Source organism: Kryptolebias marmoratus, linkage group LG12 (assembly GCF_001649575.2).
Source record: "Kryptolebias marmoratus isolate JLee-2015 linkage group LG12, ASM164957v2, whole genome shotgun sequence".
NCBI lineage: Eukaryota > Metazoa > Chordata > Actinopteri > Cyprinodontiformes > Rivulidae > Kryptolebias > Kryptolebias marmoratus.
Genome location: NC_051441.1, coordinates 2,608,369 through 2,634,777, shown reverse-complemented (window position 1 = coordinate 2,634,777; position 26,409 = coordinate 2,608,369). Strand labels below are relative to the sequence as shown.

Here is a 26,409-nt window from a genome sequence, read left to right as displayed (position 1 = left end):
TCTAACAGGCAGTTAGTTCACATTAAGATGACGAAAAGGTGCTACTCAGTAAAGTTTTGATTAGGAAAAATGGTCCTTTTGATTGGTAAATATTCTGAAAAATCCTTTGTTTTGCAGTTTTGTTTTATCAGTAGTTTGATTTTTGGGGGGGTTAATGGTAGGACTGCAGATACAAAAAGTGCTGTGCAGAAATCCTTTTTAAAACTTCTTTCCAAGCAGCCAGACTTTCTTGTAATATTTTAAAGGCTGGACTTTGGCTGCTTTTTACTTATTTTCTGTTCAATATCTGACTGAAACACCATGACAGTTGAACAGTAAAACATTTAAATTTTTTTTAAATTGTTGTTATCTCAAGAAAACAAAAGAACCATTGCTTGAAATGAAAAATATAAAACTAGCTGTTTGTTTTCCTCCATTCTTCCACAATTAGGAGGGAATCCCAGACATTCTTCTCTCCAGCTCCTCCTGGAGGATCCCGAGGTGTCCAGAGGCCAGAAAGGATTTAAGAATCTCTCCAGCAAGTTCAGGGTCTCCTCCAGTGAGACGTGTCTGAAAAACCTCCATACTGAGGCATCCAGGAAGCATCCCAATCAGATGCCTGAACCGCGTCAGTTGACTCCTTTTGATGAGGAGGAGCAGCGGCTCTTAGCTCCGCCCAGGATGATGGAGCTCCTCTCCTCACCTCCGAGGCTGAGCCCGGCCTCCCTACAGAGGAAGCTCATTTCAGCCGCTTGGATCTAGGATCTCAGTCTTTTGGTTATGACTGTTGGAAGACCTCATTGGAAGCAGCTGTCTCCAGTACTGCTGACACCTGTGCTGAAGACTGAGAAATGATTTGCTGCATTTTCTCCTATGATAAAATAATATTTTGAGCCTAAAGATTTAATTCTTCTGTAGTTCTGCAGACGCTCCTCTCTGTGGAAACCTCCTTGTTGCCTTCAGTGAAAAACTTGATGAAAACGAGCACCTCACTCCTCCTGAGAAAAGAAAAAGGAAAAGTCAGCCTGGCATCCAAACCATCTCCAACACCGTGGACTCCTGGAACCCGCTTTCCTTTCTTTTACTTACAATGCATCTTCATCTGATTAAGAACCAGGACCTTCTCAGAGGAGAGCTGACCATCTCACACTCAGCTGCAAACTGCCCGGTGCACGCTGAAAGTCATGACTCGAAGACGCCAACAGAACCATCCATAAAAGACAGAGACAAGACCCTGAGGTTCCCCCTCGTTTCCACAACTGCATCTTGAGATCGTGTCCATGAACACCACGAACAGGATCTGACCCCTGACAGGGTCCAACCCACATCCAGAATGAGCTTGACTTTGTGCCGAGTGGACTCAGCTCCTACATCTCTGTAAGGATGAAGATCTGGTCCGTTGTTCCATGGACCAGTTGAAAGTAACACTGCTCCTCCAGAATCAGTCAGAACCTTCCTTCCAACAGACCTTCCTTAATTTAAAGCTTTCATACCAAAATATATGTATGGCCAATTAAACGTAGTTGCTTAAGACAACTGAACAGCCATAGAGCCAACATCTGTTCGGCTTTGAGCTCTGCACCAGCAGTCTTTTCCCAGAGCATACCAGCAGCAGCTATTGATTGATGAGATCTTAGATTGATGACAGCTCCCTGTTGAGAAACTGGCTTCTGTCTCACATACTGATGGATCAAACTCTCCGGACAGAAAGGGAAACCCAGCCAACAGCTTGTGTCATGGTCAGTTTATACGTTAGCTGCCATTTAATCTAAGTTTGGAGAACCTAAAAGAGTACACAGCTGGAGATTTATTCCCCACCAAACTCAGATTTCTCGTGTAACTTCCCATTATCTGGGTGTGCACATGCTCGGTCCATTTCTTTGTCAACATGCGTGCATAGCTGGGATGTACTCAGTACTTGTGCTCCTTCGCCCATCTGATTCTTAGTAGAAAGGATCACGAGTTTCGTGTGACCGGACCGGATCGTCGTTTTGGGTATCGGTTCAACCCGACCAAAACCTGTACGGGTTCCCTCCTACTCGCTCGTTTATCCCCCTCCCCATTCATGTGGTGATTCATAAAAGTGACCTTCTGCCTTTCCACGGAGCACTTTGACAAGACCTCTGCCTTTGATGCCAAACAGCGACGCAGGAACCAAGAGAACCATGCCGGTTCCTAAGAAAGCAGGTAAGAAAGTGGAACCTTAGTTATTTTATATTTAGTTAAATCTGTTTCATTTTAATGTGCGTCACAAGGCTACACTACTAAGAATTGAGGATTAGAAAAGCATTATTACCCAAGCCTGTGAGGCAAATGAAATTATGACCAGAGTCAAAGGTGTTCAAATGGGTTTCTACATAAAATTAACCCATTTGACAGAAATTTAACTTTGATTTTCTCAAATATTTCTGCAAAAATGTGTGATTTAATTCATTTCAATATTTCCTACCTTCAGTTTCTTGTCGTTGCTCTAGATTTTTTATTGCATTTTCCTCAGATGAATTCAGAATTACAGTTTCTTTTTTTTTAATGTGCAGCCTCAGGTCCTAATATCAGATTTTTCTCGTTCAGATCATTAAATCACCACAGCTATCAGAGCTTCGTTTGGTGGTTTATTGCTTGTCATGGTGTTTTATCACCAGTTTATGACATGCTTCCAACGCTGTTTATTTGATGTTGTCGAATGTCCTTGACATTCTTCAGCTTGCAGCCAAACATCCATCCTCACTTTGGGTTCTGCCAGTGTTCTGCGGTCCATTAATCATGTCAACAAAGTGAACAAAGATCCCCCCTGCTGCTGATGGTCTCAGTGTCACAGAGCGAGTGGTTTTATCTGTCTCTGCAGGTTTTGAATCAATTTAAAAATTCCTGTCTCGGTATTCCTTCATTAGAACTTTTATTTGAAGATCTTTTGTTTACCTTTTTTCCTCTTTAGGGATCCTATAATAACAGCTTATATAACCCAACCCACCACCTTTCCCAGTATCTCTCCTTTGGCTGCCGCGGTAATGAAGTGTGAAATACTGCGCAGTAATTCAAGCACCAAAATGCAAAAGCTCATATTGGGGTTATTTATGGCCTCTTTATTGAGCCATAATGTACCTCTGAGCATCGTCAGCCTCTGCATCTTGAATTTTATTTTTTTTTTATATATGCTATCTTGTTTTCATGCCCTGAAATAATAAATAATACGGCACCTCCATCACTCAGAAAGCTTGTTAATTAACATCTGAACAAATGAGCAGAACAACACACAGTGGACAATGTGCCACGACCAAAAGAAAAACAGCACTTAGACAATCAGTTTTCTCATTTAAAACAATAACAGAATGGAATAAGCTCCCAACTGAATTGAAACTATTGAATTTGAACATTTTTTGCACAAAAACAAAAGATTTTAATAAGATTAATTGTATAAATTAAAATGATCCTTTCTGTAGCTCCTTTGAGAGCTATAATCTGGTACAAAGCATATTTTTCTTTGTGATTAATGTTACTGTACATGTTTCCTGTTCAATAAATGAGATAAATCAAATAATTTATAGCATTTAAGTCTAATTATAGCATTAAAAGAAACATAAGATCAGCTGATTAATGATGTATGAAAACTCTCTGAACATAATCGGATCATTTATTTTGGACACTTGCTGTTGGAGCTGACAGGACTCTTTTTTTCTGCTTGCATCAAAGCTTCAGGACTCTGTTTTTTCCAAGAATCCTTGAACCGTCATCCCTGCAGTTTATAGCCTTCCCATCCCCATCTCCATCTCATCCTCTGAGCCGGGCTTCCAGCCAGAAGGACCTGACACTTGACAGGAACTACAGGGATGAGCTTCTCCCTCCTCCTAATCTCACTATCTGATCTTGCTGTCTCAGTGAGATGTTTCGAACCTGATCTGGACAGATAATGTCGCTCTGTCCTACTGAGATGGGAATCTGGGAGAGGAAAAAGTTCTCCCTGGTGGCCGTCCAACACAAACATTTCTCATGAATCATCTGAAGATGTCTGCTGACCTTTCAGCTGAGCTCTCAGACGTGCTCGGGCAGACTGCTGTTTGTGTGGATCCAAGCCAAAATGCATCGCAAAAAAGTCTCTGTAACGACAACTTCTTACCAAAAATAGCTTCATCTAAATACGATTAATCATTCTAAACTTGTTTTTTATGGGCTCGATGCCCTTAAATATTTTTATGCCCTGCATCTCAATCTATCAGGCCGCTCTGTGTCCTCCATCAGCTGGTGTCAGATCATCGATCATTCAGAGTATCTGTTTATCCCAGCGGGGCTTTCCCTCTGATCCCCCCTGAGCCTGGACAACTATCCACAGGGGGTCTAATTTCCACTCAGATCTGGCATATTTTCAATCATCCAACTCACCACTTGCTTGATATCTCACTGAGCTGGTTCCCTTCTTTCCCCTGAGAGACGTCTTACAAATCTTAGGATAAATCTGATTTCAGCTCAGCCTTTTTCCAAATACCCGTCTTCTAATGTAATTCCTCTGAAAAGCCTTCATGAACCCGCCGCACCCCGTGAAGCTTTTCCCCTGTTGTCTTCCTTTATGGCAGAGGAACTGTGACAGATGAAGTGATCCGTGTCACCAGCGGCTGACTGTTTGCCCATTTTCCAGTGACAACATCATTTTATCCCTCAGATCTGTCCTCACATATGTTGTTTACAACTGAGAACATAATATCACACAATGTCTGAGGATTTTCTTTTAAACTTAGCCTAAAGCAACATTAAACATCCTGACGTCTCTGTAAGAGATTAAAATGAGGTAGCTACAACATCTGATGAAAAACAATACATTTTACGGCGTGTTTCTATTTGTTTAAAAGAAAAATGGAAAAATTTTGTCCACACATGATTCAACAGCTTAAAACCACCTTGAAATCCTTGACATCTTCACGGTTGTATCAGTCTCTCTCATGGTTGTGGAGGAGTTGTGGCCCACTCTCAGCTCATTGGTTTCTGCTCAGCTCTCTGATGTTCTGGTTCTGGACTGTTCTGTTGTAGATTAGCTGCTGTGTTTGGGATCATTGTCCTGTTTGTTGGACAGATGGCCTCACATCTGACTCCAGAATCAGCCCAAACCATCAGCCCTCCACCGCCGTGCTGACAGCTGGGAGGAGCTGTTTGTGCTGATGTGACCAAACGTCACTTTTGTCTCATTTCTTGTGGTTTGTCCAGATGAAACTCTACAAGCTGAAGTTTGTACCTTTTAGCTTTTCAGCTCAGTCAGGAATGGGGTGCTACAAGTTTTGATCTTTGTAACTTTCATACTTTTCAAAACATTGAGCTTAATTTCAAGCAAATGTTCAGAAACACATTAATATCCTCAGTTCCTTAAAAAACTCTAAAAGTTTACTCCAGCATACTTGCTTGATTTTTGTCTTCTTATGTGACTTTTACATATTAGCCACTGTTCTGCCACTTTTAGCATTTTCCTAATTTTAAATTTTAGCTCCCATTCTGCTACTTTTAGCTTACAGCTAGAGAGCAGTGAGACGACGACAGAGAAAGATGAAAAGGTTTAAAATAAGCAGCGGTGCCACCCTGAGTGTCGGATGTTTCAGTTCTTTGTTATTTAATCCGACGTAAGAAGAATCTCTGAGCAGAAGCTGTAACTCGATACACACCATCTTAAACCAATGGCATTAAAACGACAGCTTCTGTTTTTATTTTCCAGGAAGAAAAGGAAGCAGTGCTGCAGAAGGTAAATCACTTAAATGAAAGATGATCTGGGTGTTGCTTTTTATCAGAATAACTGATAAACAGATGTTCTTTCATCTCTCCTCAGAAAAGCTCCCGCCATACGAGCCGAACATAGCCGAACCAACGACAAGAGCCGACTTCATGAAGCGTGAGGCGTTTAAATACCTCTTAGATGCATTTAAAACATCTTACATAAAAGGAAGAATAAGCCTTCCTTATAGTAGACATGTGGGGTAAATAAAATAAGCACAAAATAATTACAGATATCATGACAATAATTACATATTTATTTTAATCAAACACCTTCTGTGTGGTCGTTTTCCCAACAATAACTCAAATATGTGTTTGTCAGAAAAAGATACACTGAAGGATCTTTTAGGGGGAAGAAAAAGTACAAAAAAACCCTTTAAGATGGATTAAAGTTAAACTCCTTAAATTTACACAAAGTTTCAGAGAATCACTTTAACCTTTTTAGTTTCTGGAAGTTAAAGTTAGTGGAAATCTTCTGGTAACCAAATGATGCTGCAGAGATCGATGTTTTATTATTATTATTTTTTAATGTTTTGCTTCTTTTAATCTCTCTTGTTCTTTTTGTTGCCTCTGATTGTTTACATGAGCTTTAATACCTAATATTTTACTCCTAAATGAGCTGCAAGCAATGATTTATTTCCACTTGACAGCAAAGAATATTTGGACTACGTCTGAGCAAACAAGAGCTCCTCGAAATAAAATAATATAAAAGGCAGGATTTAGATTATCTTTGGACAAAATACCATTCACAGCCTTCAGCTGCGTTCTTTTCTCAGAAAATAAGGAGGTTGTGTCAAGAGAAAGAGTAAAAATCAGAAGTTTTTAAATTCTGAATCAGCTTTTTTCTTTTATGTTCAGCTGAGCTCAAGAAAAGTCAACTTGCTCAACTTAACATATTAAATTATACATTTTTAATCTAAATAATCTTAAATCAGAATAATTTATTCACTTCCTGTTCTGATTTTCTCCTCCCGATCCTCAGACTGGTTCCCTCTGTCTTTGGATGATAAAACTGCACAGAAGCTGCTGTGGATTTCTGAGGGCGGCTCCAAAGTGGCTCGTACATCCGACGCAGTCTGCCCGTATCCCAACAGGCCCGAGAGATACGAACACTCACCGCAGGTAGGCCTGGAGTTCAGGAAAGAAAAAACGTTCAAAGTGGAGAACTAGAGAAAAATAAGATGCTCCAGTTCTGCTTTAGACCCAGGTTTTGGTTTGGATGACAAACTGACAGCTACTCTGTCATCCTTTAATAATATAAAGCATGACTGATGGTTTTACTGTGATTATTTAGGGTTTCTGGTGCACAGAAACTGATTTATATGGAAACACTGAAACTCTCTGAGACCTCTGGGTTTTAAGCTGAAACACCAATCCCTTGCTGTTCCACTTCCTGTCTTTCAGGTGCTTTGCAAAGAAGGGCTGCTGGGCTGTCGGGGGTACTGGGAGGTGGACTACGACGGCTGGGTGGTGATCGGGGTGGTGTCCGAGAGCGCACCCCGGAAAGGCCAGGAGGTGCCCTGCGGCCTCGGGGAGAACAGCACCTCCTGGGGCGTCGGCTGGTCTGGCTCCTGCTTCCAAGTCTGGCACAACGGGGAGAACGTAGACATCCAGCTGCCCTTGTCCTCCACCATGGGGGTCTACGTCGACCAGCCGGCTGGCATCATCAAGTTCCTCTCAGTGGAGGGAGAGGCCGAGGAGGAGGTTCGGCTGATCCACAAGTTCAAGGCCAAACTGGGGGAAAAGGTTTTTCCTGGGTTCTGGATCGGCACAAATTCATTCTGCCTTCTTCGGAAAAAAAGGGAGTGACTCGGGAAGAATTAGCTCGAGTGTTTGATGGGAGCCGAAAAGATTGTGATGCTTGGGGAACAAGTGTAAGAGCTTAGAAGCAGTGGGTTGTTTCTGCTTTTTATGAACACATGAAGACAAACTGACAGAGATAAACACGCCTAAAAACTTTATTTATCGAAAGGTTTTAGTTCAAGATGGCCTCCACAGCCACATCTTGTAAGAAGTGTGTCCAGGATGACCCTCGGCTGCTACCACAGAAATTATCCCTCATCATCTGTAATTTAGAGCTAATTACTGTATGTGCTAGCAAAGTTAGGTTAGCTGTAGCAGCCATCTTGAATTGGGTTGACTCCAAATGGGAATCAGTTGTAGATGTCGGCCCAAGGATTACGTTCTGAAAGTTTCGTTTCAATCTGACCAGCTTCCGTCATAATTTTCAAACAGACAGACAATGTCGGCCATAACGGTTAACACCAAAGCAGCAGTGCTCCGAGTGTGTGCTGAGGATGACTCTCACTCACTACCACATCAAATTTATACTCAATGTTTGTAAAAGTGACGGAGTTAGAGCCATTTTTGGGGGGTTAATGTTGCTGTGGTGGCCATCTTGAACTGGACTGACTCCAAAAAGTAATCAGCTGTAAATGTTCATCCAGTAATGACTTTCTGAGCGCTTGATTCAAATCTGTCCGCCGTTTCATGAGACATTTTGCTGATGGTACAGACAAACAAACACAAAAAGACAAAACTCTGCCGGTGGGTGATAATGTTTCTGTGAATTTACTACAAGTTAGGAAAAAAAAAAAGTAAAGCTGAGCATTTTTACTACATTATTTAACAAGTCTGTATCTTTTTTTTTGTATTGTGCTGAATGCAGTCAATAAATTCTACTTCTGTGTAAATCCTGAGCACTGCCGCCCCCTGCAGGTCGAGAACAGTACAGCACATCCAGCCTTTTCTCTTGGTGTTGCTCCTTTATTTGAAACATAAAAGTATTTAACAGAACATTTATTTATTTGTTGTTGAAATGTCAGAGATGGACGTGTTGACTTTGAAACCAACTCCATCTCTGTTTTGTCTCTCTCTCTCTCTCTCTCTCTCTCGCACACAGAGTCACTTTCGTTCATTCAGGCGTTTTAACATCAAAGCAAACGGGGAAAATAAAACCATCACCTATAAAGCAGAGTTGGTTTACAGTCAATCAGTCAGTCATTCACTGGGGAAATAAAAAAACAGGCATGTAATGAGAAGGTGCTGGTGTCCTCTGCTCACATTTACAAAAGTTTTGTGTAAAAACTGTCATTCTTCTGCTTTCTGCTCATTAGAAAAAATAAAAATAAACAAGGGGGAGAAATCAACATTGGTCATCTTACCCGGTAAATAGCAGGAAGCTAATGGTGCAAACTGACAACAGAATTAGTTTTTTTGTTGTGTTTGTTTCAAAGAGTTAAGGAGAATTTGGTGAAAATGTTTTTCCTCCAACAAACTGATGCAAATATAAAACTCCCTTCAGCTTTTTTTTCTTTAACTACGAAGCTGAACAAGCATAGAGCTTCTGCCCCCCAACACAAACTTCTCATCTCTTAAAAATTAAAACCTCCTCTCCTTGTGATGAAAACGATCCGATCTTTGAAAGAACATTTGGCTTTTTCTTTTAGGGTTGCACTTCAAGGTTTAATTTAAGTTTAATGAACAATGGGGGAGGATTTTCTTTAAAATAATTATCCTCTTTGTTCATTTGGCAACAAACACCAAAACTGTAAGTTTGGCTTCATTTGCAACCCGCCAAGTGTTTCATAGATTTAACTTCTTTGAAAACTAACTTTTTTTTTTTTGCTTTTGGTTAAAAAATTTGCCCCTGTTTGGGTTTTAATTAAATAAAGGGAACTATAAAGGCAGATGCAGTGAAAAGAAATATAAAATAACGAAGTAAAGTTGTGATTTAATACCCTTTGGTGTTTAAATTACAAATCAGATTATTAGAGGTCCTCAATCAAGTTCTTTTAATGCTCCGTTTTTTTAAAAATCAATTTCAATAAATCAAATGACTTCAAATTAGAGGTAGTTTTATTATTCGGACAATGTTTATCACTTTGTAAATGACGCGCTATCGGCCATGTCTGTGTAAAATGAACCCATTATTAAGTGGGAGCTGCTCCAACCAGCTCACAAACTGGAAAGACAGACGCAGATAAATCTGTGGGTCCCCTAACAGATCATCCAAACAAGGATTCATTTCTCATAAAAGGTTATTCAGTTTAAAGCAACTATCTAAAATAAATCTGCATCTCTTTAGTATATAACAGAGTAAGCAAAAAGGATTTTTCTTTTATGAGGATATGCTGAAATTTACAGACAGATTTCTTTGTGTTCTTAAAGAGACTAATAATCTTTGCATTATAGTCATGTTTTAGACTAAATGTTTGACCTTAATTAGCATCACAGGAGCCTTAAAGCTTCTCATCAGACATTCAGCCTGTTTAAAGGGAACAAACAGCCTCTGGGTGGTTTGGTTTGGTTGTTTTCACCTCTCTGAACATGGAGCAGAGAGAGTAAAGGTGAGAGCTGCTGAGGAGCTCAGACAGAAGATTATAGATCTCCATGTTGAAGCTAAAGGCTCCAAGACCATCTCCAAGCAGCTTCATGTTCCTCTGACCACAGCTGACAAGATTATCAAAACGTATCAGGCTCGTGGGACTAGTCAACCTCCCAGGATGTGGCTGCAAGAGGGAATGTGACCCCATGATGATCAGACCGTGTGGACGGAAGAAAAAGAGCCAAAGAAACCAACCAAACCCATTCAAGCTGAACTCCAAGGTCAAGATATGTCACTCTCTGACCTGTCCAAATCTGAACCATAATGGGCTCCATTCAAACCCAGGAGGCTCCACGAATGACAGAAAAACTAAAAATTCACCAAAATGCATGTTGATGAGATAAAACTGCAGCTTTTTGGCTTCAGTCACATCAGCTGTGTTTGGATGTTTGTGGAGGAGAACCAACAAATTTATCTGCTTCTGCATATTTTTAACTTTACAAGTTCCTCTAAGGGCTTTTAAATACATGTTTGGTTAAAGTAAACATTTAGTTATATTTTTGTCATTGGAAAATAAAGAAAATTAAATAAAAACTGGTGTTGTACAGTATATTGGTCACTGGTTGCCCTGATTTCTAAAGATCTGCATCGGCCAGAGAAAAACTCCACATTGGTGGACCCCCACTTCGACGTTTTCCAGCTCAAACACTCAACTCGGTTATGATGCTTCTGCAGAACTTGATGATTAATTGACCCAATTTAAAGTGGGTGTGACGGAGCAGGAAGTTGTCTGGATTAAGAAAAGGTTAGAGAAACCATGACTCGCTCTCCTTTTTTGAGTCCAAAAACCAAAATCTAAACGCTGATTTAAAGCTTACTAATTAACATGCTGGGTTAAAAGTTCAACTTTAAACCAGGGTTACGTAAAAGCCAACGGGACTTTCTTGAAGATGCCAATCACCAACCATGATCTACGTCAACATAATACTATGAAGTCTGTACTGCAGATATTAGCAATTTTTGGCAGCAACAAAAAGCTTTTCACCTTTTAATGAGAGGATGTGATTATTGTTGGATAAAACTAAAAGTTTAAACTTTGTGTTCCCTCTTTTTGCTGCAGTTTAATGGCACCATCTCGTGGCGACTGGTGTTTGACGAGCATCCACAGACATTTAACAGCATCAGTGAGGAAAAGACCAATCAGATAAAGAGTTTTAGTGACAACCTGGCAGTCCAAAGAACTGACACTGAAGTAATAGTGGCATAAAAAGACAAGAACAGACAGGACTTTGCTTGCTAAATGTGCACATATTTAACAGCCAATTAGTGATCTTTAGAGGTCAAATGTTTGATGCCAGCATTAAGGTGTCATCCATCTTTCTATCCAACCTTCAAGAACAAAAGAAAACCTCATAATTATGATTATTTGCCATATTTCTTGTAAATGATGACGTTTTTGCTGCTATTCACTCTAAGAAGTGTCAGCATGGAGCACCAGACCCAACAATGAAGCAGCTACAGATGAGATTGCATCACATCACAGGTAATCTGACCAAAGGTAAACATGTTAAAACTCAGCATCAGTCACACAATTATTCACCCGATTACAGAGTTGCTGCTGTGCAGTGCTGTGGGTCAAGAAGCACACAACCTGAGGCTCAGTCCAAATGTAGTGTACGTGTAGTAGCTAGTATCGGGAAATGTTAAGAGCTGAAGTAGTGTTGAGAATGTTATTAGTGTTTATAACATTTCTTCACACTCGTTACTCCTGAAAAGAACGTGCCGTTAATTTTGGTTAGTGAGGAAAAAAGAAACGGAGGAACTAGCTTTTACACTGTTTCACATACTGAACGTCACATTTGTCACAATCCGCCTTTCCTTCCAATCTCTTTCTCTCGTTCTCCGCTCGCCTCCCTCGTTTCCTCAGTGCTTCAGTGAGAAGTCGCCCGTGTTGAGGCGGGGCCGCGGCAGGGCCCCGAACATCTCCGTCCCGTCGGTGGCTCCGGGGACCAGCAGGGCCTTCATACTCGCAGCGATGTGCTCCAGGTCGGCACAGCCCACCTGAAACACACACACACACACGTTGACGTCAGAAACAAACTGCACACAGATGAGTTTCCTTGTCGTGATTTATGTCTGAAATGTTTACACACTTTCAGGATCACATGAGCAGGAGAGGATCGATTCAGGGAACTGAATAGTGTCTTTGTTTTTTAAACAAAATGAAATATTAGAGGATCAACTGATGCCTCAAAGCAACAGTAACTTCATTCAGTTTTTTAATAGTTTGTCTGTTTTTTTTTTCTTCTATTGAGCAAAAGTCATTTCAAGGTGAATTTTCATGCATTTCTATCACATAACATGTTTTAACAGCAGACATTTTCACTTCCTTGTCACATTATGATGCTATTTTAAGGAACTAAATTTATGTTCAGAGAAAAACACAAGATTAACAAAGTTGCAGAAAGTGTTGCTCAACATAAAGTTTAATTTGCATTTTATATCAACTGTCTGCACTAACATGAAACTGTGTCAATACTTATTTATTTGTTAAAACTATCAGAAATATCAGAGCATTCTGGCAGAAATCCACACAGGTTTAGTCTTTTTAACGTGGTTCAAATGTTTTAAATGTTTAGTCCAGATTAAATAAAAATCTATCAGTTTCTGCTGTCAAAGAAGACAGAAAATTAAACGTGACCTGTTCAAGAAGAAGATTGATTTTTTTTTAAGGCTGTCCTAATTAAATGTTTGCTGATTGAGTTTTCCCGCACTTTTCAGAATCCAATTAACACCTCAAAGAATCAAAAACAACAATAGCACCTCCAGTAGTACATAAATCAAACCCAAAGCATAAACTCACACAGCAATCCTGATTACAGGAGTCTAGAGTTGAAGCACAGTCATGTTTTCACCTTGACCTTTGACCCTGTGACCTTAAGACTATCAGGGATCATGCTTGAACCATAAGATGTCCAGTTTTATGTTAAAAGGTAATCAGTTTAGAGCTCTGGAAGAAACTGTCCACAGACAGACAGACAGGCGTATAAAGACACTGAAGAACACTCTGCTTGTAGCTGATGTAGTTATTTTCCGGTAATTGGTTTGGAGAGAATAAAACAAACAATTTAGTGTCGTCAACATTCTGCAAGTCTGCAATAACTGCAAACACAACTTCAGGAAATAAAACAGAATCCAAACCAGCTGTCGTGGCCATATATCAGAAAACAAATTGAGAGAAATCTTCAGGAACTGTTTAGTTTATCTACAAGCACAAACAAATGAGCCCTCATGTGTTTAATAACTAAAATATTAGTTACAGTAAAACTGACTCAAGAAAGATCTATCCTTCTTCTCTTATCCATCACAATTTAATAAAAATAACTTTTTTAACCTTATCTAACACATAAACACTCAACAGCCCATTCAAACTCATCACAAAGAACAATGTTATCTGTTTTGTGCTTCTAATTATCTTCCATTTCATGTAAACTTTGTCTTCATTTAGTCCGTATAAAGATTTTGTCGAGGTTTGTGTCCATTCAAAATAAAAACAGAAAGAGTATCTGACACAAACCGGCAGCTCTCAGTCTTTGCTCACCCGTTCACCACTGCTGCTGTCTCCCTGAGCAGTTCTGGTGCTTTTGCAGCCCCACACAGGTACAGACACAGGCAGGGAGCGGGCCAAAGCCAGGGGGTGGGCGTGACGGGCCGAGAACGCAGGCTGACCCATCGCCATGCCGCGCGGTGGAGGCGGGGCCTCCTCACTCAATGAGCCTGATGCACATGGAAAAAAGGAGCAAATACGATCCTTAAGGATGTGTCTGCGCATTTAATGGATGAAAACTTTCATTCGGTGTAACAAACTCCTCACCATCAGTGCTTTCCTCTTCTCCCTCGGATTCAAAGAACGGCTCACAGTCCCGAGAAATGGAGTCCTCATCCATCGAGAAAACACCTGGAGGGGAGTCACAATCAGACAGAACAAATATTAAAGGCCTAACATCCCCTGGAGGAATGCATATCGCCCCGCCTGTCTCCTTTCATGTTTTCACTGAAGATGGCCGCCACAGCCACATCTCTAGAGACGTGTTAATGCTCAGAGCATGTGTTGAGGATGACTCTCAGCTACTACCACAAAAAATAATCTCAATATCTGTAATTCTGTGTAAGTTATAGTTATTTTTGTGTTGGCACAGGTCAATTAGCTGTGGCAGCCATCTTGAATTGTTCTGACTCCAAACGTCAATCAGTTGTAGATGTACATCCAGTTACTTCCTGAAAGTTTTATTAAAGCCTATTCAGTGTTTCATGAGATGATTTGCAGACGATACAAAGACACGGGCGAAAACTTTATCGCTCCACCTTCGCTTGCCAGCGATCAAAAACCTTCACACTTGTTCGTCGTGAGACAGGAAGCCACCAACAACACACTCCAAAAATCTGCTCCCACTGAGACAGTCTGATTCCTCACCAGCACTTTCATTCCCATAAGGTCGTCTCTCATCCATGTCCTCCTCCTCCTCCTCCTCCGCCTCCTCTCCCTCCTCTTCCAAATCCACAATCCCAGACCTCTGTCTCCCTCGCTCTGCCTCCAGGATGCTCCTGTCCCGTCCCTTCTCTCTGTTGCCGTTCTGCCCGCCGCCTTGCAAAGCTGCGCCTTCTGAACTGTAGATGGACGGGTAGTTTTGGGAGTAAAGTCTGCCGTTGGGACTGACTCCGCCCACCCCGCCATCGCCTGTGAAGTTCTGCACCTTCAACACAGAAACAAACACAGCATATGCATGTGAACTTCTCAAATGAACGGCTCAGTCAGGCATGCAGTGAAAACAGTCCACTCACCCCTCTGTGACCAGGGTCAGAGGCCAAGTCAACCATGAGCTTAGTTCCTCCCTCCTCCCCCGTTTGGCGTGTGTGCTTCTGAGCTGTTAGCATGGTCGTGGAATGCAGCACGCCAATGTCATCCATGTAGCGGCGTGCTGATTCTGCCAGAAAGCCCTGACCCCACACGCTATAGGAGAAGTCACACTCCCTCGGGAAGGTGGCGCTGCCCTCCCGGTTCTTCACTCCCTCTCCTTCTCCAGAGGGTGACCGGAACTTCTTACAGGCCATGAGGATGGCCAGATCACAGCCAGATTTTTGGCAGTAGATTTCTGCAGCGGAAAGTAGCGCCAGCCAGCTCTCTTTGTGGTTGTCTGGGATCTCTGGCTCAGATGAATGGGTTATGGAGGCCATGATGGTGCGGAGTCCTTGTTGCAGAGTTCCTACTTGGCCAGATGAGATAACTGAGTAAACCCTGATAAGAAATGGGACAGCTTCGAGGATGAAATGATCAGAAGTGGGGATAGTGGCTGATCTGGGGGCTTCAAACTTAACAAAGCTCTGACTTTGGCAGCTGCGATGTATCTGACTGGTTACTTGCTGGTGTAGTTTTCGCAGTAATGAAGATGCAGGAAAAAGAGGCACTCGGTGACTTAAAGATATGATGTTTCAGGTGGTGTCCTTGCACAATGGAGAGAGCCAGGGGAGAGAAGAGATGTTGCCAAGTTGCTGGTGATACCTGGAAAATTACAAAAAAAACACAGATATATGCTTCATATACCTCTTCCCTGTTGTGTTAATTTTGCTTATGCATAAAAAACTGATTGCACACGTTTAGGGATGTGTAGGTAAATGTATAAAGTTGCACATAAACCGTCCCTGTTGTTGCTGTCGCAGCCTTCACCTCCTTCTCTGCACATTATGCAATGCTAACAACTTTTAACTTCGGTTAGCGCTTTCTAATGACTCTGGTCACATATTTTTAACAACCCTCTTTGTATCCACATACATCTCGTTTAAATGTGCACGCTGAGGGTTTAGCGGAGAGGCTTTTTGCCACTGCTGCAGCTGTTGTTGTTTATCTTGTTGTTCAGTGTTGTGTGCAGCATGATGAAACATTTCATTTCCTTCCATTTCAGGCTTTAAAAAGGGCCGAAATCCGATCCTAATAAATGGAAAAACGAGGGCAGACACTCGCCTACCTGTTCAGTTTCTTTCTTCCACGCTGCCAGATGTTAAACAAGCTATTTTTTCTTTTAGCCACACGTATTTCTGCCCTCTCTCACGATTCTCTCCCCTAGCAAGGCTAGACACCAGAGGCAGCAAGCTAGCTAGCATTATTCGTCGCATTTCCGGTTATGAGTTTCAAAATAAAAGCCACATGGCGGATTAAACATTTTCTCTTTTAAGTAAGGTTATTAAGTAACTATGTTTTATATAAGTGAGGAATTTAAAGTATATTTTTATAAACCAGTCTACTTCTTTTAGAGGACAAATATAAACTGACTGATGAGAAACTTTAAAATAAATATCCTCTTACTTTAAAAGGTCAGCTGTAGTGATTAAGTTACCGTTTATAAACATTTAAATTACTTTATCCCGGCTATTATCTTAATATTTAAACATGCTTTAAACGTGAGAGACACGTTCTCATATTCACGAAAGTGGAGTTATTGTCTAATAAAAATGATTTTCTGTAAGATTAGGAATGAATTCATCATAAACATCAGCTGACATCCGGTGTTTTCTGTGGCTTGACTCGGCGCTGACGTCACCTGTTTACCGACTTAAAGCACGTCGCACACGTGCCCAATAACTGGCGACGTGCTCGTCCCCGCCTTGAACTCGTGCATGTTTTCCCAGTCTCCCATAAAACAGGCAGCTTTTTAAAAACAAACACGTTTCTGCATCCTGAAGGTTCATATAGAGGAAGAAAACATACCGCGGGGGAAGTGATAAAAAACAAAACAAACAAATAAATTAAGTTTAAACTAAGTTAAATGAACTTTAATTAAAACATATTATTGTGTGAGAACTGGGTCAGAATTCACACAACTGTTCATCTGTCTATAGTTTCTTCTGTAGGTTTTTAATAGTTTCTCTCACTTTGTGTTGGTTGAACCACTCAGCCCGACCTGGATCAGTTTTATAAAACATCACTCTGCTTTGACTTTAGGTTTTTATATCTTTTGCACTTTTCAAATATTTGTTTCAAACAAAAGCTTCACTGACATACATTTGACTCTCAAATCATTCAAAAATAATTTTCTTAACCTATTTTTATCTTATGCTTTTTTGACTTTATAGTTACTGTTTTACTAATTTTATCTTTTAGCTAAGGTTTAGTTAATCTTCACTTTTAGTCACAGTTTTACTAATTTTAGCTATTTTAGATTCTGCTTCACCAATGTTTGTGTTTAGCAATGGTTTTGCCAAATTTAGCTTTCAGCTAGAGGTTTTGTTCATTCAAATTTTTAGCTACCATTTTTGCTGTTAGCTGATTTGTTAAGTTTAGCTTGTAGCTACAGTTTTTCTGGTTTTAGCTTGTAACTACAATGTTGCTAATTCTTCCTAATTTGATTTGTTTTTTTCTTTCAACTTTTAACAAATCAGTTTTAGCTTTTGCAACAAATTTTAGCATTCACATTCCATTTTTACCCAACACTCCTCTTAGCTTTTAGCTACCATTTGCTCATTTTAGCTTTCAGCTACTGTTTTGCTATTTTTTTGCTTTTAGATATGATTTTGCTAAATTTAGCCTTGAGCTATTATTTTGCTATTGTTACCTTTTAGTTGTAGTTTTGCTAATTTTGCAGTAAAACCATAGCTACCTTACAAAGTAATACTTTACCTCAACATGTTTCCACCTCTGTCTTCATGCAGCAGCACTTTGATTATTCTCATAAACCTCAGGTGATGTGCACTGATAATCACCAACGCCTCCTAACAGCTGCATGAGACACACTCTTGAGTTGTTGTAGCTAAAGCCATGCACTCAGCTTCACAAGTAGTCGGTGCAACAGTGAGTTGATTTTCAGTCTTCCATGACATCAAATGACCTAAACTTACACAGTAACCAGTCAGTAACATCAGCTGCCCAGTCGACGTCACTGTATGCATTTATTTCAAGCTTCTCATTGTTGCATTTCCTGTAACACAGCTCTGTTCCAACAGTATCTTGAAGATATATCAGTACATGTTTCACTGTAGTCCACTGTTCCTCTGTGGGTTCAGTAAAATTCTGTAACAGTTTAACAAAACTCAGATAAGGCCTCTGTGTATTTTCATCATTTTTGCATCATCAGTGTAGATCTGTTTTTGCTCACAAGGCGTAGATCTAAGTTTACATCCTTGCATGTCAAACCTGTGGATTTTTTTCTCCACAAACCTTCTCTGTGTCATCTTTTCACCCTTATCAAAATCAATACCATGAAAAATGTTTTTTTTCCTGAATTTTTCCTTTTTTAACTTTCTTTCACAGCCCTCAGTGAACTTTAACTGTACATCTTAAAATCTTATAGTTATTTAGAAAACATAGGAGTAATATTATTATGGAAATTGTTTATTTTAATGTAATTCAGAATTAACTAGGAACACAAAAGGTGAATTGCGACGTTTTTCTGCCATCTTGCGGTCGATATCTGGAACTGCATCTAAGCCTGAATTAAACAATATTTTTTATTTTATCAATACTATTTAAAACTACTTGATACTGCTTGTGTAAAAGTGACATTTATCATTAATCTTTAGTTTTTAAAACGTCAATAAGAACGACAACAAATGAAGCTGCGCTCTGATTGGTCCTTCTGTTACATTACGTCATTCAAGGGGGCGTGGTTTCCTGTAAGCAGGAAGTGTGACGTCGGATTTGTTTTGGACGAAGAAGCGACAGAAGAGGAATAAAATGGGGGAAAACGTTGAGGATTACAAGGTATTTAGACGTTTTTGTTCCATGAAATGTTTTAACGTTATGAATGTTGACAGTTTGAAGTGAAACGTTTCGTAAACTACTCAGACTTTGAGGTTTTTCCTTATTGTCATGGTGTCATTAAATATGAACATAGTTTGCTTCATTTTGTCTTTTCGCTTCTTAAAACCTCTGAAATCTGTGGTGTAGCAGATCGACGAGTGATTATTTAAACGATTTAACTTGCTGACTAATAAGTTAGAACTGTACAGAAAAGTCTACACAAGTTTTCCTAAAACGTAAGCTCTTTTCTGACCTGCTGACCCTTTTTTTCAGCCGAGTCACATCATGTGATTTGGCTCGTTTGACCTATTTGTGATGATCTCACCTGTGAAATTAAAGTGTTTTATATTAACACATTGCGATTTTACTGCGCAGGTAACATGCCTAAATTTGCATTTAAAAATTGTTAAGACAGACCCAATCATTATCTGTGATTAGGGTCTGATCTGATCATTCTCCCTGCATTGTGTAGTTAAATATTTGTTTATTTTGATAGAAAACTGTCTGAAAACAGTAAGGTTATCCTCAACTTTTATCAACCAAAATAACTCCCACATATTATTTATAAACATATAAAACTACTTTAACACAGTTATTTACATTTATGTCATTATTTCCAGTGATTAATTATTTCTGAGTGTTTTTTTTTTTTCTTTCTCAGCTGATATTTGAGAAAGAGGGGGTGTACCTCCACACTAATGCCAAGAAGAGCACCCAGGAGACCAGCATACCAGGGTTTGTTCGCATCGTGGAGCGGGTAAGCGGCTAAGCGGCTGTGCTCAGACGTAAAGAAGAATTAGAAAAGTGTGGAGTTAGATTATTATAGAAGTCACACATTTAATTTACAAACAACATTTTAAATAAATCAGAACTTAAACAGATGATTTATTTTTTGACATATTTTTTCTTTTATTAGATTTTTGGGGGGGCACAAGTGTAAAGATAAAGAAAAACCCCTGGATGTGTAAGAATTTAGTTTTATTTTGACTTTTTCTAGGCTGGAGTGCCAGCTTTAGAGTGGAGCCCGCTGGAGGACGAGGGTCGCAGCGCTCCTGCTGTGCTCTACACCAAAAAGGTGTGCGACCGTTTGTTTGGTGCATGGTAGAAAGTCCGTAATATTTGAACATATTGTGAATCAAAATGTTTTTCTCATCTGTTAATTTGCTTCTTTTCAGGACGGTGAAGGGGAGGAGGAGGATGCGAACTTTGACCCTGGCTATGAGCCAGATTGGGCGGTTATTAGCAACGTGAAGAAAGATACAAATCGCGTCTCAGTGAAAGATTCAGGTTCAGTTTCAGCTTCTGCTTTTCCCCCCTGCAGTTATATGAAGGAAAACATGTAAAATTGTATTTTTTTACCTTTTGCAGGTCAGTGGGCTTTCTCTCTGCCGCTCTCGGAGCTGTACTCTCTTCGAAGGTCCCGTTTTTCTTTAGGTCGAAACTTTTTAGTGCTTACCAGCAAAGGTGGCCACCCACTTCCTCCTCTGCACTTTCACAGAGGGGGAACCAGGGAACTGCTCAGGGCTCTCCATCGTTACATCACCCTGGACCAGTGAGTAGGATCAGTTCCTGGCATGCTGTAACCCTGTCAGTGTAAATCTTCTGACATGTTGTTGTCGTCAGGTCACCTGTTGACGGGCGGCTCTTCCTCGCCTACCTGCGTGACCCACATGATGTCTCTCAGCCCTTCGAGAAGCTGCAGTTCCTGGATGACGGTGGTTCCGACATCGTCACGGTAATTGTGTGATTGTTGATTCGTTGTTCATGCTTTTGTTTTCCTTTTTATTTGCATGCTTTTCACACTATAACAACTTCCTCATACTTTCTGCTGTTTTAGCCGTTTATATATCTAACAGTGCAGTAACTTCTGGTTTTATAACTTTTATACTTTTTAAATATTAACCTTTGTTAACAAATATTTTCCTCATAGAAACACTTTGAGATTTCCTCAGTTTCTTCAAAAATGTTGTTCTTTTTTAATCGGCTTCATCTGTTTTTGATTTCTTGTGTTACTTTTAACATTTAGTAAGCCTTTTGCTGCATTTTATCTTTTAGCTAGCATTCTGCTACTTTTGTCTAGTCTTTAAATATGTTTTTAGTCTTTGCTCGTTTGTGCTTTTAGTTTGTTCTGCTTCTTTAACAACTCCATTTCATTTCAGCTGTCATTCAGATATGGAGTTTAGTGACAGTAACTTTGGTCTCACAAGAATTACTATTTCTAAAATTAACCTTTGTGTTTTTCAATCCTGTTTTCAGAAATTCATCCAGGACCCATACGTTACGACATTGGGTGGATTCTCCAAAGTCACTAACTTTTTCAAAGTAGCTCTTCGGGCTCCGGAGACGCCCGTCTCACGGGGCGCTCAGGATCCCAGCCTGCCGTCGCAGCCTGACGACGAACCGGGGTTTGAGCTCATCACCTGCGTAAGAAAACAAGACAAAGACAACACAGAGTCTCTTATCCATGAAGACTGAACCACAGCTAATGTTGGGGATTGTTTTTCCATCCAGGGCGTGGAGCTCGGCCCCAGGCCGGATGTAACCAGGGGACAACCTCTGGATAAATGGAAGGACTTTCTGGACCCTGAGGGCCGCGTGAAGAACCAAGAGAAGATTAAAGAACTGGTGTTCAGAGGGGTATGACATTAAAAGAGGAACAGGACATCTTTCATCTGTTGCACACTTCCTCTGTCTCTTTAATGAGATGTGTGTGTTTTGATGGTGTTCTTGCAGGGCATCACTCCGTCACTAAGGAAGGAAGTGTGGAAGTTTCTCCTGGGGTTTTATCCTTGGAACAGCACTACAAAGGAAAGAGAGGACATCCTCCGGGTCAAAACGTTTGTGTTTTTTATTCCTTCACACAACTTCAACCGCAGAGGTTGATGGAATAATTTGAGATTTACTCAAAGTCTTCCAGGCTGGTTCTCTGCTTCAAAATGTATCTTCCAAAAAATGTCAAATTACTGTTTTAATATCCGTCTGTGTCTGCAGGGATGAGTACTTCAGGATGAAGATGCAATGGAAGTCAGTCAGTGAAGAGCAGGAGATGAGGAACTCCCTCCTCAGAGGATACAGAAACCTGATTGGTCAGCTCTGCAATCTGTCAAAAAACAAAACAACAAAACAAAAGATCTTTTCATTGTTTTCAGTCAGCTGCCTGTCAGCTCTGCAGCAGATGGTGACGTTCCTTTGTCCTGTTCTGTCCTGACAGAGAGGGACGTCAACAGGACGGACAGACACAACACCTTCTTCTCCGGAAACGATAATCCAGGACTGACTCTGCTTCACGACGTGCTGATGACCTACTGCATGTACAACTTTGATCTCGGTGTGTATTTATGAACTCAGGTGCAGTAGCAACACATGTCCAAGCCTCAGCTGTGTTTTCATATAATTCAGTCCTAACCCCAGCTTCAAGGGTGATCATCTCCTACAGGGTGAGGCTGTAAGAGAGAGCAGTTATCCTTATCCTTATCCTTAAAAATGAGTGGAAATTAGAAGCAGAAGACAATGAATTAATTACACAACTAAAGAGATTATCAACAACAAAATAATCTCCATAAAACTACAGTTATACGTGAAGTTAGATATGTGAAAAAACAAAAGATGTCAAACTGCTTTAAAAGGCAAAAATATTTTCATATTTCACACTTAGATAAACCAGACTTAACGTGAACATAGTTACTAATTTATCCAGTTTGAGTAAGATTGTAAAACAACATGCAGTAATGCTTTTTTCTTGTTGTCTCCATTTGTATTTGTCCAGGTTACGTTCAGGGGATGAGCGACCTCCTTTCTCCCATCCTGTTTGTCACCCAGAACGAGGTGGAGTCCTTCTGGTGTCTGACGGGATTCATGGAGCTGGTGGTTAGTAAAAAAAAACAAAGTGTCTTACTTTCATTCATCGATAACCGTTTAATTTTAGAACAAATCAAGGTCAAATATTTTTCTCCTTTGACTCTGCAGAAGAACCGAAGTTCATTCAGAGGTTTTATAAACGTGTTGTTGATTCTAATTGACTTAATGAAATGTTGATTTAGTGTTTCTGTCTGATTCTAAACCTTTGTGCTTCAGTGCTTTGATGCATCTAAACTCATCTGTAGGTTAGGTGTTGTTTCAGGAACCACTTTTATTATTAGCAGTAAGAGATCTGAGGCAGCAGCTGAATAAAAAATGGGACGGAGACACAACACTAACAAGTCTTTTTTTATTTCCTCTTCCAGCACCAGAACTTTGAGGAATCTCAGGAGGCCATGAAGAAGCAGCTCTGTCAGCTCAGTATCCTGCTGAAGGCCCTGGACCCGGAGCTGTGCGACTTCCTGGGTCAGTCGGCTATAATTCATCCAGTCAGACTGAAACCGAGCAAAAATAAACTGTATCAGCCCCAAGGCAAGGCTAAAAGCAGAACCTGGAAGGCTCGAGTAAAGAGGAGGTGGTCAGAAAAAAAAAACTAAACAAACTAGAGAGACTGTAATTTCTGCAAATATTCACTGAGAATGCTGTGGGAAAAAAAGCTCAAACCGAGTTATTAAAGCTAAAAGAAGCAGAACAAAATTAAAAGAAGCAAAATGCTAGCTAAAAGTAACAAAATAATGATTAAAAGCTATCTACAGTAAAAGCTAAAAGTAGCTTAAAAGACAAAAACGGAGGCAGTTTGCTGAAGCAGATTTTTTTAAAGGAATTGCAGAGATCTCAGTGAATTTCTGTTTTAGTTTAAAGACAGTTAAATGTTTTAAAAGTATAAAAGTTACAAACAAACAAACAGGTCACAGCACACTGCTCCTGCCTGAGCTGAACGTTTTTATGTGCAAAGGGTTAAACAGCACTGAAGGAACTATAAGCAGGAAAGCGACTCAGCGTTCACACCATCAGGGGTGTCATGAAACTTCTTAAATTCATGTTGACAGAGTTGAGAAATGAAAGCAGGCTGTCCGTGTTTGTTGCTCAGACTCTCAGGACAGCGGCTCACTCTGCTTCTGTTTCCGCTGGCTGCTCATCTGGTTCAAGAGAGAGTTTTCCTTCGAGGACATCCTCACTCTGTGGGAGGTGAGCGCTTTATTGAGAGGGGCACCTTAAACAGCCGAGAAGCACAGACGCAGCGCAGGAAAGTACTAAACAAATCTCCCTCAGGTCCTCTGGACTCGTCTCCCGTGTGACAACTTCCACCTTCTGTTCGCCTGTTCCATCCTGGAGTCCCAGCGGGGGGAGCTGATCGGCTCCGATCACGACTTCAACACTATTCTGAAGGTGGGGAGCGTTTCCGGATTACTGTGACGTAACGTGTCGACAAACAGGTTTTAATTTTGCTCCTCCTGACTGATCTGCAGCACATTAATGAGCTGACGATGAAGCTGGACGTGCAGCAGATGCTGCGGGACGCGGAGGCCATTTATCAACAGCTGGTTTGCTGCAAGGTGAGACTAACTTTAGACCTGACGGCTCAGCAGAGCCTCTGAAATACGCAGCTCAATTCTGTAACCAGCTTGGTGCTTTGTAGTTCCAGCGTTAAACTAAAAGGTGGTTATAAATCTGGGCTGTACTGAAGCTGGAGACCTCATGTTCTTCCAGAAACTCTGACAAATATTACAACTATAACAACAAGAAACTATATATAGATAAACTTTAATGATCCCATCCTGAGAAATTCTTCTTTTTCTGCAGCAACAGACAAAGATACCATCAAAATAAAAAAAAGATAAACAAAACAGTGCAGCAAATTGATTGACAACTACAAAAAAAATCATGTCAGTTTGAGTTCATTCATTAAGCAGAAGGAATGAAGTTATGGCCTCTATGGTCAAATCTTTTACAAAATCTTGCAAGAAGTGTTGGTCTTGATGTGTTGAGGATGACTCTCAGCTACTACCACACCACATTTTAGTTCAGAGTCTGTATGAGGATTGATGATCTTAGTCTAAAGCTTTGACACTGAAGGTGGCGGGTGATATGCATTCCTTCAAGCAAAGCTGTACCTTTAATTTAGTATGAAAGTTTACTTTGACAAAATATGAGTTTTTAGTGAAGACAAACTTTTAAAACCAGAAATGTTTGGTGTTCTTAACTTTGCAGTGACTTACCATCATGCTGGTTAGTTGTTGTTGTTCCACAAAACTTCTAACTTTACATTATTTACCTCCGTTTTGAACCCACTGGACTTTTAAACAATCAGCCGCAGTGTGAACACCTTTAGCTGCAGGGCTTCTCTGTAACGCTTCACTCACTCTGCCCTCCATCCCAGGACCTTCCTCTGAAGGTGCAGCAGGTTCTGGGCCTCTACAACCCGTCCAGCTCCGAGGACAACAGCCCGGACTCTCAGACCGAAGACGCACAACGCCTCCTCGGCCAATCAGAGGCAGGAGCTGCTTCGTCACACGTCCCCACCCGTCCTTAAACCTGAGGGACGGCTGGACACAAAGAGCTAAAGGGAAGATATTACTACAGTATCTGAGGTTTAATTACTGCTATTAGGAAAAGACTGTTATTACTACAGGTCAGAGGCAGGGGGCGCTGTTGTTCCTTTAAGTTTGTCGGTATGAAGTTTGAACATTAATGAGTTATTTTTTGTGTAACTTCCTGTTTTTGACAGCTTGATCTTTGTTTACCTGTTTCGCCTCCTCGTCGTGCTGCTGGTTGACTCATTATTTAATGGTTGTTTTTTTTGTTTTCTCGCCACCGTTTCTGAAAAATGAAGAAGAATAAACTCTTATTAGCAATCTTTGATGCCATTCCACTCCTATGCAATGTCTGTGCATGCCTTATGGTTTTCACACGGTGAAGTTTTAATCCTTTAAAGTATTTGTAACGTGAGATGGCATTCTGGTCTGCAAATTATCACCAAATAAATGTTTGAATCTAACCGAAGGAAGGCGTGAGGTTCAGATCTGTTTTACTTTGAAGGGTTTTAATTTTGTTAATCAAAACTGGCAAAAAAGATTTATTATAATGATACAGAGCGATAATTTAGAAATTTCACTACAGAATTTAGAGAAGCAGCAAAAAATATCACAAGGATCAAAAACTGTTTTTGGTTTAATAATTAAAAACAAACTGATCTGAATTATAGGAGTATTTTTATGTTATGCTTGTGGTTTTAAAGCCCATTTATGTGTTTATTAGTAAAATATCTCATGAACAACTGGACAAATTTTAATAAAACTTTTAGGAAGTAATCAGTGTATAAACAGGAGTCATTCCAGTTTAAGATGGCCGCTACAGCTAATTGAGATTACCCAACACGAAAATGGCTATAACTCACAGATATAATATGGTAATATAACTAACAGATATTATTCTTAAATTTGCTGTGGTAGTAGCTGAGAGTCATTAACGACACGTCTCTCCTACAAAGAACACTAAGACTTGAATTAATTAGAGTTTTTGTCAGGATTTGAGAACTTTTTGTGTCAAATCTGCTGAATAACTTCAGGCGTCGACAGATTTTATTCTGATTTCTTTGCAGGAAAATACAAAACTGGAAGTTTAAAGTGGTGATTCGTCTCTAAAAGTGATGGAATTAGTTTGAAAAATGATGTAAAGCTTGAGTTAAATAAATCAAAATGTAAAT

General features: G+C 40.3%; 3 protein-coding genes across 3 annotated transcripts; 2 read left to right on the top strand and 1 right to left on the bottom strand.

Annotated features, from left to right (window-relative positions):
* The first annotated feature begins 1,962 nt into the window (after positions 1–1,962).
* zgc:195001 (uncharacterized protein LOC567531 homolog) lies at positions 1,963–8,834 on the top strand. The gene is made up of 5 exons (XM_017419435.3): positions 1,963–2,166; positions 5,672–5,698; positions 5,783–5,845; positions 6,710–6,849; positions 7,132–8,834. Exons 1-5 carry the CDS (start codon positions 2,112–2,114, stop codon positions 7,534–7,536), a joined length of 690 nt encoding a protein of 229 aa, XP_017274924.1. The 5' UTR covers positions 1,963–2,111; the 3' UTR covers positions 7,537–8,834.
* A 465-nt stretch (positions 8,835–9,299) lies between these two features.
* On the bottom strand, positions 9,300–16,213 carry akt1s1 (AKT1 substrate 1 (proline-rich)). The gene is made up of 6 exons (XM_017419434.3): positions 16,078–16,213; positions 14,897–15,614; positions 14,529–14,808; positions 13,929–14,012; positions 13,656–13,831; positions 9,300–12,115 (listed from the first exon to the last, which is right to left on the bottom strand). Exons 2-6 carry the CDS (start codon positions 15,287–15,289, stop codon positions 11,978–11,980), a joined length of 1,071 nt encoding a protein of 356 aa, XP_017274923.1. The 5' UTR covers positions 15,290–15,614; positions 16,078–16,213; the 3' UTR covers positions 9,300–11,977.
* Positions 16,214–18,702: 2,489 nt separating this feature from the next.
* Positions 18,703–25,706, top strand: tbc1d17 (TBC1 domain family, member 17). The gene is made up of 17 exons (XM_017419303.3): positions 18,703–18,806; positions 19,507–19,602; positions 19,843–19,920; positions 20,021–20,132; positions 20,214–20,397; positions 20,469–20,580; positions 21,102–21,269; positions 21,357–21,482; positions 21,579–21,682; positions 21,837–21,931; positions 22,057–22,173; positions 22,612–22,712; positions 23,069–23,168; positions 23,794–23,891; positions 23,976–24,092; positions 24,173–24,259; positions 25,084–25,706. The coding sequence occupies exons 1-17, from the start codon at positions 18,780–18,782 to the stop codon at positions 25,234–25,236; spliced, it is 1,875 nt and encodes a 624-aa protein (XP_017274792.1). The 5' UTR covers positions 18,703–18,779; the 3' UTR covers positions 25,237–25,706.
* Positions 25,707–26,409: the final 703 nt, after the last annotated feature.

Bases quoted from the DNA above. Each gene is read 5' to 3' on its own strand.
- zgc:195001 (XM_017419435.3), top strand. From the start codon at position 2,112: ATGCCAAACAGCGACGCAGGAACCAAGAGAACCATGCCGGTTCCTAAG. The intron at 2,167-5,671 runs GTAAGAAAGTGG...TTTATTTTCCAG, and splicing joins GCCGGTTCCTAAGAAAGCAG to GAAGAAAAGGAAGCAGTGCT. The intron at 5,699-5,782 runs GTAAATCACTTA...ATCTCTCCTCAG, and splicing joins AGGAAGCAGTGCTGCAGAAG to AAAAGCTCCCGCCATACGAG.
- tbc1d17 (XM_017419303.3), top strand. From the start codon at position 18,780: ATGGGGGAAAACGTTGAGGATTACAAG. The intron at 21,683-21,836 runs GTTTGTGTTTTT...CTGTGTCTGCAG, and splicing joins GACATCCTCCGGGTCAAAAC to GGATGAGTACTTCAGGATGA. The intron at 22,174-22,611 runs GTGTGTATTTAT...GTATTTGTCCAG, and splicing joins CATGTACAACTTTGATCTCG to GTTACGTTCAGGGGATGAGC.
- akt1s1 (XM_017419434.3), bottom strand. From the start codon at position 15,289: ATGGCCTCCATAACCCATTCATCTGAGCCAGAGATCCCAGACAACCAC. The intron at 13,832-13,928 runs GTGAGGAGTTTG...CATGTGCATCAG, and splicing joins AGAAGAGGAAAGCACTGATG to GCTCATTGAGTGAGGAGGCC. The intron at 12,116-13,655 runs GTGAGCAAAGAC...TGTGTGTTTCAG, and splicing joins ACAGCAGCAGTGGTGAACGG to GTGGGCTGTGCCGACCTGGA.